This window comes from Pollachius pollachius, assembly GCF_949987615.1.
Source record: "Pollachius pollachius genome assembly, chromosome: 6".
Classification (NCBI taxonomy): Eukaryota; Metazoa; Chordata; class Actinopteri; order Gadiformes; family Gadidae; genus Pollachius; species Pollachius pollachius.
This window is the reverse complement of record NC_136939.1, coordinates 18640435-18657695: the sequence shown is the minus strand read 5'-3', so window position 1 is coordinate 18657695 and position 17261 is coordinate 18640435. Positions and strand designations below refer to the sequence as shown.

The 17261-nt window shown below is 40.7% G+C and overlaps 2 protein-coding genes across 3 annotated transcripts in view; both read right to left on the bottom strand.

The window, feature by feature from the left end:
• Window positions 1–4123: 4123 nt before the first annotated feature.
• On the bottom strand, window positions 4124–10497 carry il13ra2 (interleukin 13 receptor, alpha 2). Its single transcript, XM_079738942.1, has 8 exons — window positions 10350–10497; window positions 9919–10070; window positions 9272–9419; window positions 8105–8216; window positions 7315–7499; window positions 7141–7181; window positions 6688–6807; window positions 4124–6287 (listed from the first exon to the last, which is right to left on the bottom strand). Exons 1-8 carry the CDS (start codon window positions 10432–10434, stop codon window positions 6114–6116), a joined length of 1017 nt encoding a protein of 338 aa, XP_079595068.1. The 5' UTR covers window positions 10435–10497; the 3' UTR covers window positions 4124–6113.
• A 5776-nt stretch (window positions 10498–16273) lies between these two features.
• lrch2 (leucine-rich repeats and calponin homology (CH) domain containing 2) overlaps window positions 16274–17261 on the bottom strand; it is a gene marked incomplete at its 5' end in the record, with an annotated part of 33037 nt that continues 32049 nt past the window's right edge. For both annotated transcript variants that reach the window (XM_079738492.1, XM_079738493.1), the window contains one exon: window positions 16274–17104. In XM_079738492.1, coding sequence (XP_079594618.1) covers window positions 16982–17104 — 123 coding nt within the window. In that variant the 3' untranslated portion in view covers window positions 16274–16981. The remainder of the gene's footprint in view (window positions 17105–17261) is intronic.

The following is a 17261-nucleotide window of genomic DNA, read 5'->3' as shown; positions in this document are numbered from 1 at the left end:
ATAAATTCTCCCTCATGTTCAACCATCGCAAGCAGTCCTAATAACTGATTCATCTGATTCAGCAAAGAATGCAAAGAGGTCCCTGCGGGCATCCATACATGTTGTTTTGAAGTCTAGTCTGAAGAACGATCTGTTTTTCCAGTTTTATGTCATATCCTACAAACGTTTCCTGAACACTCTTATTTCGGAAGAAGGGAAGGTTTACGTAAAGACGCGTGAAGACCTTCCGAACTTCCGAGCTGCTTTGAAGGTGGCAAATTGCTGCACGATCTCCGAGCGAAAACTCTGGCCGTTTTGAAGGCAGCAATAGTTACGCCAAAGAGTAGGAAGAGGACATGACCCCAGTCACTTCTTCCATAGATGCACCCACCCTACTGCGCATATAACATTTTAAAGCTTTTGCGATGTTCGCCGCTCATTCATCTTTTATTTGGAGCATATATATATAATCATGTTTGGACTAAAATTTTCAACTATTTAAGAATGCAAAGCTCCCTAAAAACGAGTTTAACTATAGTTCTCTGATAAGGAAAGAACATGTTTTTTCAGGGAAGAATAGAGCTCGTAAGTCCTCCCCTTCCGGAGACCCCCATGGACCTCTGGGCTAGGAAAATTAGAATGGATTTCAATGGAGAGAATGTAATACTTTTCTGGTCCCAGTCTTTATATGCCCTGGATTACACATACGTTGTTTGTGGATTTAAATTATAATTTTTCATGCAAAGAAAACAAAAAAAATTAGCGAAGAAGTTTGATAATGTTAGGTTTTGTGTGAGGCCGCTTTGTGAATTACAGCTCTTCGCTGCTCTTGACGCGAATGATATACGTCACCACCAACACTTCGAACTCCGGTACAGACATGGCGATCTCTCTGAACCACTTCACCGCTTTTTTCCAACATTTACATTTACATTTAGGGCATTTAGCAGACGCTTTTATCCAAAGCGACTTACAATAAGTGCATTTGTTACAATAAGTACATTTGTCATTAGAAGTGAAACAATATATCGCTGTCGGTACAGTAAAGATGTTCATAGAACCAAGTGCAAGTATTACAATCAGGAGGAGAATAAAAAAAAGTGCAAGTATTCCAAGGGGAGAATAAAAGCATCGAAAGAAGTGAAAACCATTATAAGTCGGGGCATGTTGAGAGTTTCAGTTATGCCAATTGGGAGATTGTCGGTCTTGTCCACGGCAGTCGCTGTGAGCGTGACGTCACATACGAGACGTGTAGTCTTTCTCATTTTGTTTTCTCTACAGCCTTTAACTGAACAATTGTACAATGAACGGTCAAACTCGTGACATGAAAAATTATCATTTAAATCAACAAACAGCATATGTGTAATCCGGGGCATATAAAGACTGGGACCAGAAGATAATTACTTTCTCTCCATTGAAACCCATTCAATTTTTTCGATCTCATAGGTCCCATGGGCTCTACCGGAAAGGGCGTGACTTTGCCACTCTATAGAGCTCGTACGTTTATTGTGCAATTGTTCAGTTAAAGGCTGTAGAGAAAACACAATAAGAAAGACTACACGTCTCGTATGTGAAGACCGACAATCTCCCCATCGGCATAACTGAAAATCTAAACATGCCCCGACTTACAATGGTTTTCACCTCTTTTGATGCTGTTATCCTCCCCTTGGAAAAAAGTGGTGAAGTGGAACAGAGAGATCGCCATGTCTGTACCAGAGTGGTGGTGACCTATATCATTCGCGTCCAGAGCAGCTAAGGGCTGTAGTTCACAAAGCGGCCTGACACAAAACCTAACATTATCAAACTTCCTCGAGGATCTTTTCTGTTTTCTTTGCATGAAAAATTATTATTTAAATCCACAAACAACATATGTGTATTCCAGGGCATATATATACTGGGACCAGAAAAAAATACTTTCTCTCCATTGAAATCCATTCATATTTTACGATCTCAGAGGTCCCATGGGGGTCTACCGGAAAGGGCGTACTTACGAACTCTGCAGCGTTGGTCGAAAAGGGGAATTTGTTCTCATGCAAATATCTTAATAAGGGTTGATTTGCATGCATGGTGACTTGAACCTATCACAGAAAATGTAGGCCTATAGGGGGGTTATTTGTTTATCAACACGGTGGATGCGCGTGCAGGAAGATGGCAAAAAGAATTTTTTTTTGACCGGTTGCCATTATCTCCGTGTGGTTAATTTGCAGTTGCGGTGTTAATTAGCGATTTTGTCAGCTTACTCTTACCTTAAACTGTAATCAGAAAATGCGGTTATATGCTATAGACCCTATAGTATCTGTGGTATAAAGGATGGGACGAATTTTGAATTATAAATATGTACAATTTATGTTGAAATTATAGACCGTTGCGTCCGACCGTCCATTGACAGAATGGCGCGGTGACTAGTCTTCACAACGAGAGCTGGTAGGTTGTGAAAAATGAATTAAACTGTAATCAGACAACGCGGTTATATGCTATAGACCCTAGAATATCTGTGGTATAAAGGCTGGGTCAATCCATAATGTTAGCTCTCTGGCTCATAGCTCAGCGAACTAGAATACCTCCCCGTTGCCAAGTCGTAGCTATACGGTCCGTCCTATTTATGTGCAAAACTTAATATTTGGATTGTAAAACGCATGAAAATATATCTTATTTTCTTTTCCTTGGCAAGTGACCATGGTATAAGCGGGATAATGCCCTTCGAGGTGTCAAAAACATGTTTGATCGATCGTAATTAAAGGGGACTCTCTTTGAGGGAGATGAACTCTAACAGACTTCCGTCAGGTTGGAAAGAAATTGGCAGATTCAGAGTTTGCTGTTCAATAGATCATCAGTGAAACATCGTTGCGACACAAATGACACCTCTAGCTAAATTTAGTAACCTAGAGAACCAGCTACAACCTTGTTTTCATCCAAACGAGCCGTCTTTAGAGAACAGTGAATTGCATTGGCTTCTATGAGCTGTCGGCTTTCAGCCACGAGTTTATGGACCATCTGCAAAGTGCAAAACAGAAAACGACCACAATTGTCAAATTTCAATAGAGTCGCCATTATTGACTCTAGAGCCCCAAAACTTCCTCCATATAGGCATGGCCTCTATATGGTCTTAGTTCAACCTTTAGTTTTGAAAAATATATCTCCTCTTATTTTTAAGGATTTTTTCTTTGCAATAATTTCAATAGCGTCGCCATTGTTGAATCTAGAGCTCCAAAACTTGTTCTATATAGGCAGGGCCTCTATATGTTCTTACTACAACCTTTAGTTTTGAAAAATATATCTCTTCTTATTTTTGAGGAATATTTATTTGGCATTTTTTATTATATAGAGGGCTAGGCATGGGAGACAGAGGTAGGATATGCAGCAAATGACCATGGTTAGGATTCAAACCCGGGTCACTTTGTTCAGGACTGTGCCTACATGGTACGTGCTTTAACCCAGTGCGCCACCGGGGCTCCCAGATCCTGTGCCTTTTAAGGGTCATCAGCAATTATTTAAAATGGAAGGAGCAGCATGCCAACCCAAAGATCTGATTGATTGGGGTCCAATTTGGGGCATGCTGCTTCTGTCGTATGACTTTATGATTTCAACTGGACTCATTGATGTCTGGACCAGAGGTCTTCCTGGGATGGTTGGATGAGAACAATATATTTGGTAAATCATAATGTAAACAAGATCTTTTTTAAAAAGTGGGCCTGATTACAAACAGCAGTGCTACTTACTGAATGTACCATACCAGCAATATTGGCACTCCCTAAATCACAGTTGTTACTGCAATTAAATACATCACACTTTACTCATTCTCTATTACACTATTAAATGTAAATGCGTACATTCGCCTAACATGTTTTGACATAGATTATCCCCCCCCCCCCCCCCCCAAGGAAAAGCATGTTAGAAAATATGTCACAAAAATTACTAAAACATGCATTTACACATACCTTCTATGTTCATATTCCTATAATACATTTACATGGAGTTGAACCTGCATAGTGTACATTATAAGGCCCACTAGTTTGACTCCTATCTTCCTTCATCACTCCATTGTGGGCTCTTTGTATTCAATGAACTATTCCCACCAGAATTTTTGGAAGACAACAGGCTGAAAGCAGTTAGGCGACACAACACTGCGTGATTGAAAGTTTATTGGCAAGTTCTTATTACAGTTGCTCTACAGCTCAGTCTGAGTAAATTGTTGAAAAAAATAGAAAATCCTTAAAAATAAGAGGAGATATATTTTTCAAAAGTAAAGGTTGTAGTAAGACCATATAGAGGCCGTGCCTATATGGAACAAGTTTTGGAGCTCTAGAGTCAACAATGGGAACGCTATTGAAATTGTTGCTGAATAAAAGTTCCTTTAAAATAAGAGGAGATATATTTTTCAAAAGCATAGGTTGTTAAAAGACCATATAGAGGCCTTGCCTATATGGAACAAGTTTTGGAGCTCTAGATTCAACAATGGCGACGCTATTGAATTTGTTGCAAACAAAAAATCCCTAAAAATAAGAGGAGATATATTTTTCCAAAGTAAAGGTTGTAGTAAGGCCATATAGAGGCCATGCGAATCTGCCAATTTCTTTCCAACTTGACGGAAGTCTCAAACTTCGTATACATTTAATAAGCATGCAATACGAATAAGAAAAAGCATAATTATTAAAGTATTTGAAATGTTTTATTATGTTGGTAAGCCAGAGATAGAATAAATGGGATAATCAGTCTTATTAAAAGGGTTTGTGCAACCAACCGCACAACAAGAAATGATTGCGGCTCTTGTCGCTCTCGTCTCTTTCTGCCAACAACATACGCGTAGAGCGGGGAGTGACGTAGAGTGACGTAGACTGATAATCCCTCTATAGCAGTGGTATTCACTATTTTTTTCAGGAGAGGCGCACTGACAGGACGACGTCAACAGGAGAGCCATTTTTACCGCAAAGTATCAAAAGCTATAAATCCAGTCATAAATAAGTATGCCTGCTTAATAATATGTCTTCCCTGAAGCAGTGTTTCCCACAGAACTTTGTGAAACTGTGGAGGGAACCCGGTCCTTAGCGGGGTCCGGGGGCATGCTCCCCCGGAAGAAAATTTGGTACCTTTTAACCTGGAATGCATCAATCTGGTGCACTTTGAGAGGAAAATTAAGACTTGTGTGACTGTGTGCTATTTTCTGGAATAATGTGGAGACACTGGGTCACATAACATGGAAGCTATTGAAGAATAAGTTAATAAGAATAAGTCCATCCAAAGAGCACATTCTCTCTTGTTATGCAGGAAAACCGCCAATCTGGCAACCCCGCTGTCAGCATAGAGCCGAGCAAGTTTAAAAATATTTTCTAGACAAGGCTATATTTCCACCTTTTAATGCCGCTGTTGATTTATTTTTTAAATAATTGTTTGTATTGTTTTTTTAAATATCTGTATTCACTGCATGATCATATCACTGTATATTTTTACCGCCATGCGAGCCGCAAATAGAGGCTTGGCGAGCCGCATGTGGCTTGCGAGCCGCGCAATGAGTAATGCTGCTCTATAGGCTACATAGATACAAATTACACGACACATAAATTAGGAATATTTGTATTCATAGGCCTGATTATATATTGATCGAAAATGTTTTAATCAATTGTACAAAAGTCTTCAATTTTTTTTTGTTTTATCTGTCTCAATTTTATCGTCAGCGGTATTGCCGGTACAGCGGTATCGTCAGCTGATTCCATTTCAAAGTCTCTCGCTCACTCCGTTTTGAATCAAGAATATTTGTTTGCAGGTTGAAATGCCCTGGAACAGAAAGCTTTCCCAAAACAACATTTAAATCTGTTTCTGTCCTAGGGCTACCGAAACCAGTAGGATAAATTGCCAAGATTAAAGATTAAATGTGTGCATTCGGCGCTCAATAGAGAGAGAGAGAGAGGCTTGTTGGCCTCTAACCATTAGATGGCGCCACAGCGCCGTTGTTTCAACGCAGGTGGTTAATTAAACGCTCACGCACACACACACACACACACACACACAAAAAAAAAAACATGCACACACAAGGATTTTCCTCCGCATGTGTGCATTTCAAAATGTCCAGCTATAAGAAAGTATTAAGTAAGTAAGTAATATATGAACAACGTATAAGATAGCCATTCCTGCATGAACTAATTATCTTCGGCAGGATTGTGTTTGTAACATTCCGAGTGACTCCAGTCACTCCAAACTCCATATTTGGCACAGCAGTCGGCAAGTTTCGAGCGAACTCTGTAGCAAGCCCTCTCTGTTTCACATGGGAGCGGCATCCTCACGCTTGTTTCCATGGTTACGATCCGATTCTCCTGCCAGGGACAAATGGAGTCAGTGTCATCCTCCTTCTGCGATCACATCTAACAGATTTTATGGCTCTCAACTTCCATAACAGTAACCTAAAACAGGGTTTAAACGTTTAGTAATACCTTTTTTATACTTTATTCATTTATTATTATTTATGAATAAAATACAAGCTATTACTGGGCTAGTGTACTGGCTCTAGGGTGTTTGTCTCACAGCCGAAAAGTTACTGGGTTTGACCCCCAGAGAGGTTAGCCTGCAGCCGAACCTGTGTGGTGATCCCAGAGAGCAAGATGCACCAACCCACCGCACATGCTTCTTACATGACATCTACCCACTCCTTCAGGGGTATCCATGACAACAGCGGAGTGGACCAGAGCTTGTGTTCGAGGGGAGAAGGTTGCCTACCCTCGGTTGGCTGCTGTTGGATCCATCTGGGCTATGCTCCACCTCCCATTGCAGACAGTGACCGGGTACCCTCCCAACTGGGTGTGTCCACTCAAGCTGCAACTGGGGCTCCACATCGGTCTGCAGAGCCACATATGTACACATACACACACATACACATACATGTATATTTGAACATATGATAGAAGTCAACAAGCAGGATTTGAGGGAGGCTACCTGCTCCTTAAAGGGTTAGCCGGTGAAAGGGGGTGAGTTGAAACAAATACTGCCTTTTTAAGTAGAACAACTTTTTAGAAACAGACACTTCTTGGGGATCTTTTGGGAACATGTTACTCATCAAACTGGTATTTTAACAATGTAGTCAGAAATTAGTTTGGGCTGTTTCTTGCATGGAAGAAGGGAAAAATATCACGAAGATTCAAGAATCTAGATGGATTTATCTATCACACGCACCACAACTTTGAGGCGCAGGTCTTCTGTGGCCGCAGGCTTCACTGCACATGAAAGGAAACATCCATGAGTCATATTAGGGTTAAGGAAATGTACTGGCTGCATAAACATGATGTGAGACGAATGTTTTATATGGTACAGCGAGTACCACAAGAATTGGGAGTATACCAAACCTACCATGGTTATGGATTTTGAGATATAGATACGCCGGTTTGGACGCCCTGGTGGGAGAAGAACTGTTGACGCAGATGCTGACAAGTGAAGAGACAGGGAGCTGTTCCCTAGTGAACCTGCATCCTCTGCGGGCGCCGTCATGGAGGATGTATTTGGGACATTCCCGGGTGGCCCCACAGTCAACGTACCTTGGGGATTGCAAATAGACAACAACCTTGATTATTACCGATAAGAAGTTAAGGAAATTATTTATGTATTAAGTTATTTTTCAAATATAGAAATAAATAGAATGGTGGAATTAACCTGTGAGAAGAGATAGGTATACTGCCAAGTTGTGTGAGGTGTAGTGTTGAATCACGTTAGTCGTAAAGCAAAGTGTACGTATAGTAGAGTATAGTAATGTAACGTAAAGTGTAGTAGATTACAGTTATGTATAGTAATGTACAGCAGAGTTTCTTAGCGTGCAGTATAGTTATGTATAGTAATGTACAGCAGAGTATCTTAGCGTACAGTATAGTTATGTATAGTAGAGTAGAGTATAGAGCAGTGATTCTCCCGTGGTGGGTTGCGGCTCATAAGTTGGTGGCGGCAGTCTTCTGAGTGAGTTACAAGTGGTATAAAGTATAGTACAGTATAGTTATGTTGTCGGAGAGTATATGCATATGTATATGTTATGTGTCAGAGTACTGTAGTAGTGGAGTAGAGTAAAGTAGAGAATAGTTATGTAGAATACAGCGAATAAGGATAAGTAGGATAAGTATGTGTATCTATCGATATGAGTATAAGGGCGTACCAGTAGTAGAGGCGGTGTAGTGAGGTGTGGTTGGCTTGTTCCCACATACACTCTGTGTACTCCATTCTATGGAACACACAGCCCAGCCGCTGCACAACAGGACTAACCCGAGCTGGAGCGGGAGACAAATAAACAATGAACATACAGCAGCCCAGTCACATACATCACCACTCATTATTACACGTAACCCTAGGTGGCAGGATGATGTGGTGGTTAGGGATTTAGAGTCCTAGCATAAAAGTTATTAATAACGTTTATTACACGGCTCTTCTCAATGCCGTGGAACGCTCCGTTCACTTGCATGGGCCCTTCACAACTTCTGGCGGTGAATAATATTTGATAATTCACCGTTGCTCAGAATAATTGACCGCCGTCTTTCGTATCACTCCGCAAGTAGTCCGGTAACTTATCAACCCAAGCGTACTCGGTTGCTAAGCGACGTCAACGTCTTTGACTGACTATTTCTCTGCAACACTACGAATGCTGGAAACAAATAAATTGTAAAAAGACACTGTGTGAAGTTATTTTTTTGTTTTGGCAAGTAGCCATGTAATAAGCGGGATAATGTATAGAACGTTGCCGGTCATTATCGAAAATATGCCGGTTCGCCCTATCGAGGCTTAAGTTCATTCATTTACATTATCCCTTACATATATGATGTATCTGAAATACCGCCACTTTGGATGATAGCATCTGCAAAACGAAATAACCACATAGCAACACTCCCATAAGATAAGGCTAGTGAAGGGTATTACAAGCCAATCTTTTGATGTTAAATAAGCTTCTACCTTTGACAATTCTTCTTCGAGGATACCCCCTTCCAGCGATAATTGGTGCAGAATGGGGCGGAAATGTAACAATACAAATTAACTATCTTATCAATTGTTATCTATGGGAACACCATATTTAATTGAAAACTGACGCATATACTGTTAACGGACCGGGATAAATGCTGACCTACTAATATGAACCATAATTCAGATGCACATGTTTGAATACTACCTTTCAACTCTATGAACAGCCTTTTTACATAAAGTTTCCTTAAAGCTGGGGTAGGCAACTTTAAGGAACCAGCAAAAGTTGTCTAGAATTTTAAACTATTTAATGGGAAAAAATGCCAACCCATCCCTTCAGGCCTCCCTCCGTGCTGGAAAAGGTCTACATTACCAGGTGATCTGACCACTTCTGCGTAACGCGTGCTCTTGACTTCCGTGTAGTTGGTGCACGGACCGTTCAACAAGGAGTGCACTCTGACTTTAACTTCTTTTGACAGGTCGACCTGGACACGATGACTGGTACTGGGGGTTCGGATAACCTTGCAAGGGACACAACAAAGACACAGTCAATAATGTCGATAATCGTTTACAGTAAAAGTAAAAAGTCATTAACGATTTTAAGACTTGAAATTACTTCATTGCTTTTAACTTAACCTTTCCAGAAAATAATGGTGAGGTAATAATGGGAGAGTAGGTCTACCTGGACTTTTTCAAAAACCACAGACTGATGAGTAATGATAATTAATTGATGACAGGCTGAGACTTCCATGTGTTCTTCTCCGTTTAAACCAAATTAATGTATGCACTTTAGGCCTGACGCATGCTTTCTAAAATTAACGAAGTCGATCAATTAATTCCAAACCGAATCCGCGAAATTACCACATTTGAAAAAATACTTACATACTTAGCCTACATTAAAAAGCTATTCAATCAGACATTTCAGTAGTTTAAATGAATTTATTTTCCATCTTGCTGATAACGATATGATTGTTGAACAATGGATTTGGGTGATGGGTTCGTAGAGAATAGCCCACTTACAGACCACCGGTTGAGGTAGGTGTTGTAGTAAGTGAGGTAGAAGCGGACTCTGCATGCAGGGCCCATGTGGGCTCCGTACGGAGCGCTCCAGTTGACGAGGAGGAGCCCCAGGTAACCCGGATCCGTTATCTGCAAGTCGTGGGGAGCTTCCACTGAGGATGGGGAAAGTCAAAACAACGTGGAACGAGGTTTCACACGTGTAAAAAAAGAAGCTACAAATAGAAATCGAAAAGTCGAAAATAAAGTCGAAAATAAAAATAATATTTTTATTTTCGACTTTTTTCCTTCCCCTATTCCACCCCACGTTACCTATACAATATTTAATATTTATATACAAAACAAAATATAATTAAAAGTTAAAGATTTAGACACACACATCAATATTCCCATCACATAGGCCTAAATAAACGACGAATATAAGGGTAACTTACAGGTGTGCGTGTTGTATACCAAACTGGAGTTGGACTGTAGTTGAAAGAAAAGCAGTAGCAGTGCCGACCACGTGTATCGCTCCATCACGTTGAGGTGGAAACAAACCAACTGAACACAATTCTAAATATTGTGCACAAATAAAACGGGAGAAAGATACTTCTGTAATGAGCGAGGGGTCGCTCCCTTCCTATTAAAGCAGCTTATAGAACACACCCATTGAGATCTCTCTCTCTGTCTCTGTCTCTCTCTCTCTCTCTCTCTCTCGCGCTCGCTCTCTCTCTCCCTCTCTCTCTCTCTCGCTCTCTCTCTCTCTCTCTCTCTCGCTCTCTCTCTCTCGCTCTCTCTCTCTCGCTCTCCCTCATGGATCCACTTTTGCATATTTTCAAATCTTATCAACCCTCCTGAGTAATACTTATTTTAAATAAAGGATGTTGGTAGCCTACTGTCTCTGTTAAAAAGCGATAGAGTTATCTTTTTAACTTTATAGTTGGTTGATGTACAATACAGTTAATAATTAAATAAACAACAATATCAGTGAATGTAAAAATAAAAGTGAATGAAGCAGAATACTGAACTGAAATTAAAATAGTAGATATGGATTGCAAAGACATTTCTTTTGTTGACCTTGTTTGTTTATTTTTTTAAGAAACCTTTCAAATTTATACAGATAGTATGTACAGAGGTGGACAGGTTTTTGTATTTTTTCCATGCATTTCAATTTGTCATTTAATGAAAAAATGCATACACATTCACTTTTTTCGGTTCTGTTGTCTTTTTTATTTACAAAAATAGGCACAGCCAGTGAAGCAGTATGGCAAAAGCACGGACAATTTTAAGTGGAAGTGACCGCCCTGTTTAAGCTTGAAATCGGGTCACTGAGAATTTCTAGAATATAGGCGGCACTAAAGCTTAAAATATCCGACATGCTTTACCCTGTCGGACACAGCCAACCACATTATCCGCACCCCACCGTACCGCAACATACGAATTCGCAGTGCACTTCTTTACTCCTCTCACACAATATACGACAACATCAACATGTTTCTTTTCGGATAAGTTTTATCCAGCGCTTCCTGGTCCTTTTATCGGACGGGAAGCTAAAGAGCTAGCGCTCTTGTGACGAACCACTTGCGTATCACGTTCACGTCACCCCAAGTGGCTAGGGGCTAGAATCTGGGTGTGTAGTCTTTTTAATTACATATGTTTGCATTGTCTTACGTGTAAGTTCCTTCGTGTAGTTTGTGGCACAAATCAAAGGGGATCATGAAAGACAATCCTTTGCCGTTGACTAACGTTACGTACATATTTTTTCCAAAATGAGGTCCCATGTTTGTCCACCGTAAAGATAGCGACACCAGGCTCTCTCTCTATGGTTCTCCCAGTGGTCAAATCTTTTGTTTTGTTGTACCATTCCATGTTTTGTTGATCCATACCGCCAACCTAAAGTGTCGTACCATTCCATGCAAGAAACAGTTCAAACTAATTTCTGACTACATTGTAAAAATACCAATTTGATGATTAACATGTTCCCAAAAGATTGCCAAAAGGTTGTAGCCTACCGAATAAAACATGACCTTTTATTTTTAAATAAACATTCGATTTGAAAGATTAAAAATACCCGTGTTCGACTCAACGTTAATTTCCCTTTGGATGGATATCTCTGAATAACAGCAGGCTTCCTACGACTGGTAAGGCTACAATCTGCAGTTTGATAATTTATCTTTGTCTCTCTTGTGCAGCATTTTTAGAACACATTATTTGCATTATCGTTATTATTGATGGAACAGATAAATGTTCAAGCTCACACAAGCTTTGACCAATTATCAATTCATGTTATCTTTTTTTGGCCCAGTAAATAACTAAGCCTATTATTTGAATAAATGGATGCTAGGCTGATAGTGAAACAAAATAACAGTAAATTAACAGTCATAGTCACAATTTTACATGTTTTTGATGCAGTGTAATGGTTTCACAAAGCTGAAGTTTGATAATAATCTCTTGACTCAGCAAAATATTGAGGTTTTTCTGCTGAGTCAAGAGAACAGAATGCGATTTCCCGGATTTTCAGTTAAAGATGGGGCAGGCAACTTTGGAGCAAACAGCCAGAGAACATTTTGTCCGTCAAATCCCACACCTCCCTACAGGCCACCCTCGAAAGCCACACCTGGATTTGTGTGTGGCTAGCTCAATAGCTTTAGCAATAGGTCTGCCTCCTTGTGGAGGACCCTGGTCCTGCGTAATGAGTGCACGGGCAGAGTGTGTTCAGGTAGGCAGGTAGCTATGTTAGTAGGTAGGTAGACAGGTAGGCTATTCAGTCATTTCATTCTAGCCAAATTGAATGATTAGATGTGCTCAGTACAGGCCTGCAACCGCCACAGATACTGGCTTATGTTCTGTTTTTTTGAGAGCATCGGATTTATTGATTGCTGTTGGGATGCAAAGAAAGTGTCAACATTTATAACAAAAAATGCTTCTAAAATAAATTGACCACACAAGCTTTAAGGTGATTGCATTTCAAAGTGGTAACAGGATAGTGCAATTGCTATTCAGTGTCCCGCTCCCAGTCAAAAGGGTCTGGGTTCGATCCCCAAATCCATTGCATCCTTAGGAAAGAGGCTCTGTAACCGCTATACCTGCTGATGAAACGCATCCAAATTTACTTTTTCACTTTGGGTCAAAAAGCTCTAAGAGTAAGCAAATAGAGTGCAAGATCGAGCAGGTCAGTCGGAGTAAAGTTACTACACACACATCCGTCATAAATAAAAAGAATACAATGCATAAAACAGGAATACATTAATTCCCCTGACACAGTGTTCTGTAAAATAACCAAATACAATCTGCCAGGTAAAGCCGAGCAGTGCTGACACACAAGTTGGCCTGGGGAGCTGTTTCCCGAGTGTCAACCCACAGAATAGAAAAAACAGTGATTCAACTGGGGGTAGCCTATCGGGAAGGCTACATGGGCAGGTTCGACGGGGCTGGCTTTGTTATACCCATTAAACTACAATGCAAAGATCGTACGATTAGCATAATTTTGGCAACATTTCGGTACAATATGAAGCGATGAAAGTGAGCATTTAAAATCGGTACTGCAGTCTAAATTTAAATATTGAATAGGGCCTTCCCTGCCCGCCCCCTCCTACCAAGGCTTGAAACATGAGACGGATGCCAGGTTGAGGTGGCATGGCAAGCAACGACGAGTCTGGCACTTTGTGGATCAGTTCATGTACACGTTTGCAATGTATGTATTGTTTGCAAATAATAAGCCATCTGATTTAGCATCCATCTTGAAATCCTAGTTCTCTAAGTTGTCTTCATCTTTCAAATGCTATTCTGTTTTAGCAGGACTTTATTCATGGAGTGGTCATAGAAGCCAAGGCTTTTAGGTTGGGTAGAATAAAGAAAAACCTGTTTATCCATCTGTTAATTAATTATTAGATAATTAGATAATTAAACTGTCATAATACATAGGCCAAAATAAAATGAAACATTATGGAAAATTCTGAGGAGAACGTGGCCTTGTTGTCGGAGACAACAAGGCCACGACATGTTGATTTTGGAGAGCAGACATCAACCTCAGCCTCTTCCTTCACTGTTTTCCATTCTTGCGCTTAGGTCACTACAATATAATATTCAATTTTAGGGAATCATTTCTGATTTGCATTGTTCTGACAGGAATGCTAGGGAACAAAACAACTAACAAACAAGGTATGGGGAAAGCCCAGTGCTGTCTGGACCTGCATCTCCATTACCACAGGGCTTGAAGGTGTGCCATAACTGATGAGGCGCTTGTTTTGAGTTGATGCCACAACACTAACTTATTGTATTCAGTTTTATATCATAGCCTGATTTCAATTGTGATTGATTTGTTATGAGACATTGACATTTAATTGGGGATTTAGGCCATTTATCATTGAATTGAATAGAATGTATATTAGGTTTGTTTCAGAGCGAAGCATCTCACACAATTCAATCGGCGATGAGAAATTTAGTTTGATGGATAGGTGGATATGGTCAAACAGAAATCACTGCTGTGTGCTAGTATCTTTATCATGAACCCCTTAAATTAGGCAGATACATTACATCTGTAGGCATCCTTGAACAAGATGCCCTAACCCCCCTGAATATGCATCCTGTTGCTAATTCATTTTGGAAGGAAATTGGAAGGCAAGAGTCGTGGGAAACATAATATGGAGTAAGATAAGGATTGGCAAATTCGAGCTACTCCTTTTTTGGGCAAACACACAAAATACCCAACTTATTATGGCTCCCTTTGCAACACAGGGTTATTAAATAAATAAACCTCAATGTAAAAACAATTACATGAAACGTCATTATGTGCATCAATTAGGCCGTCACAGTAATAGCAATGAAGAAATAACAACATATCAAGCAGTCCTGAACCTTGAGCCATACTCAGCTTATATGGCGACGCGTCTCAGACACAAGAACGCACTTTATTTTAGTTTAGTTTATTGTATTTAGTGTTTATTGTATTTTGCTTTATTCCTAAAATTTGAGAGACTACTTCTCTTTGGGAAAGGCTCGCAGAGCAGCTTAAAGGGGTAGTTCGTAATTTTGGACATTTGGCCTGATTCCCAAGTTAACCTTGGTGTTCTTTATCATCGGAGACAGTTTTCAACACATTTCATTCAGTCCTTCTAGTTGCAGAGTTCGCTCGTGCTAGGCTAGCGCACGGCAATACTAGCCTGCTAATAAAACAGTCTTACCCACTCCACAGTGCACCCGAGGTAAATCAATTATAACGCCAGACTATAGATGTAAATGTCTGTGTCGATAGAATAACGTTAGAAATAAAACTACCCTTGCATCGCATGAATCATCGCATTTTGAGGGACTAACTTCTCAGCAGCAGCGGAATTTAACCTAGGTATCAGTCCGTCGCTGCCGTAGCCTACTACCAGGAATATAACAGTGCTGAGACACAGCAAGTTCCTCAAAATGCAATGCAATGCAAGGTTGGTTTTATTTCTAACATTATTCTATCAACACAGACATTTACATCGACCGTCTGGCGTTATAGTTGATTTACCTCCGGTGTACTGTGGAGTTGGTAAGACTGTTTTATTAGCAGGCTAGTATTGCCCGTTGCTGTGCTCTAGCCTAGCACGAGCAAACTCTGCAACTAGAAGGACTGAATGAAATGTGTTGAAAACTGTCTCCAATGATAAAGAACACCAAGGCTAACAAACTACCCCTTTAATGTCACCACAACCGTAGGCAGGTCTTGTGCGCTTTGGCCCGACTTCGGAGAGGGTTCATATTGGGCCTGACTCAACGCTTTTTAAACTGGGAGGCCTAATGGAAATGAAAATCAACACATCATTGCTTGAATCACTGTTGCCAAAAGGGCCAATGGAAAAGGACTATCTGTGGCTCCTAAGGTGTTCAACTCGTTGCCAGCTTGGGCCAGGATTATTGAGGTTTGCGTTCTTCATTTTGATATTGTGAGATGGGCATGTTTTGCTTGCCAGGAAAACATTCAAATAACATTATTCAGATGAGGAGATTTTATCATAAACTATTATTATTATTATTTTTTTTACATATTTGAAAAAGACATGTGAAACTGAGTAAAAGTGACTTACAGGTGTGTAACAGGTAAGTGCTCTGTGATAACCTGAGCTAAACATGTCAATACCCTAAATAGCACTGTGCCCTGCACTGTTGAGAGTTTGGGAAATTACCTGAAGCTCAAGAGATGCTTGAAAGACAATCAAATAAAAAGAAACTCAACAACATTTTGAAACGCAAAAAAGCGGAATATATAGTTGTATTATCGTGTGACACAGTAGTTATTTTTTGTGGTTTATTTACTTTAACCCTGAATTTATTACTTATTGTAGGCATGATTTACAGACTACCAAGAAATAAGATAAGAGTTGACAAACTGAAGCTACTCCAGGTTTGTGTGTCTCCAGTAAACACACCCCATTTATTCTGTCTCCCTTGGCAACACAGGGTAAATAAATAAATACACAAAAATAAGAAGAAAAAGAAACATACAGTGAGCCTCATAATGTGCAATAAATTAAATGACGATAAAAAATAACAACAATTTCTTCTAATTCAAAGCTCTGATTGCACATCTGTACAACACTCTACTGCTGACGTCTCAGATAACAGCGAGTAGATATAACGCGCACACACACCCACTTATTATGGACTCATTGTCCACAGTTTAGGCCTTTGCGTCAACCTATGCAAGTGTCTATCCCACTTTAGCAAATTCACACACACACACACACACACACACACACACACACACACACACACACACACAGACACTATTGACAGGGAAATAAAAAATAAAAACAGGAGTTGGCTGCTGCCAGCTGTCTCACACGAGAAGACTGGAGGGTGTACTCTCCCCCTCCTGTCCTCCAACTCAGTCAGCTGGTAAGTCCCCCCAATCCCTCCCCCACCCGGCGTCCTCTCCATGACGACCACGTCCTCACCTCCTAAAGGAAGGTTCCCTGGACCCTCTGGCATCGCTCCACTGTCACCCCACCTCTCCCCTCCAGGGATGAGGGCTGGGGCTGGAGGCAGGGGGTCTGGGTGTGTGGCTAGAGCCGGACCACAGCCCTCTCCCCCTACCTGGTGTGGTGGGTCAATCATCACCCTCCAGCTGGGGGGTCTTTGAGGCGGGGAGGTCCAGGAGAGCCTGCACTGTCATACCCACCTTCACCAGGCCACGCTCCTCCAGGATGTGGTGGGGGAGGCACAGCTGGTCCTGGGGAACACACACACACACACACACACACACACAAGATGGAGCCGTTATAGTATGCTGCCTACTGCGGATGCCCGCTGCGCTACACAGAAAGCCCCCATTTTGCAACTCCAGTTACATGCTGAATTTGGGATAGGATAATAATGTTCGGTCAAAT

What these genes read in the sequence shown, in the direction of transcription:
- il13ra2 (XM_079738942.1), bottom strand. Translation starts at nt 10,434, where the DNA reads ATGGAGCGATACACGTGGTCGGCACTGCTACTGCTTTTCTTTCAACTA. An exon ending in CCTACCTCAACCGGTGGTCT is followed by an intron (nt 9,420 to 9,918) that starts GTAAGTGGGCTA and finishes GTCCCTTGCAAG; the next exon opens with GTTATCCGAACCCCCAGTAC. An exon ending in ACCTGCGCCTCAAAGTTGTG is followed by an intron (nt 6,808 to 7,140) that starts GTGCGTGTGATA and finishes GTGGCTCTGCAG; the next exon opens with ACCGATGTGGAGCCCCAGTT.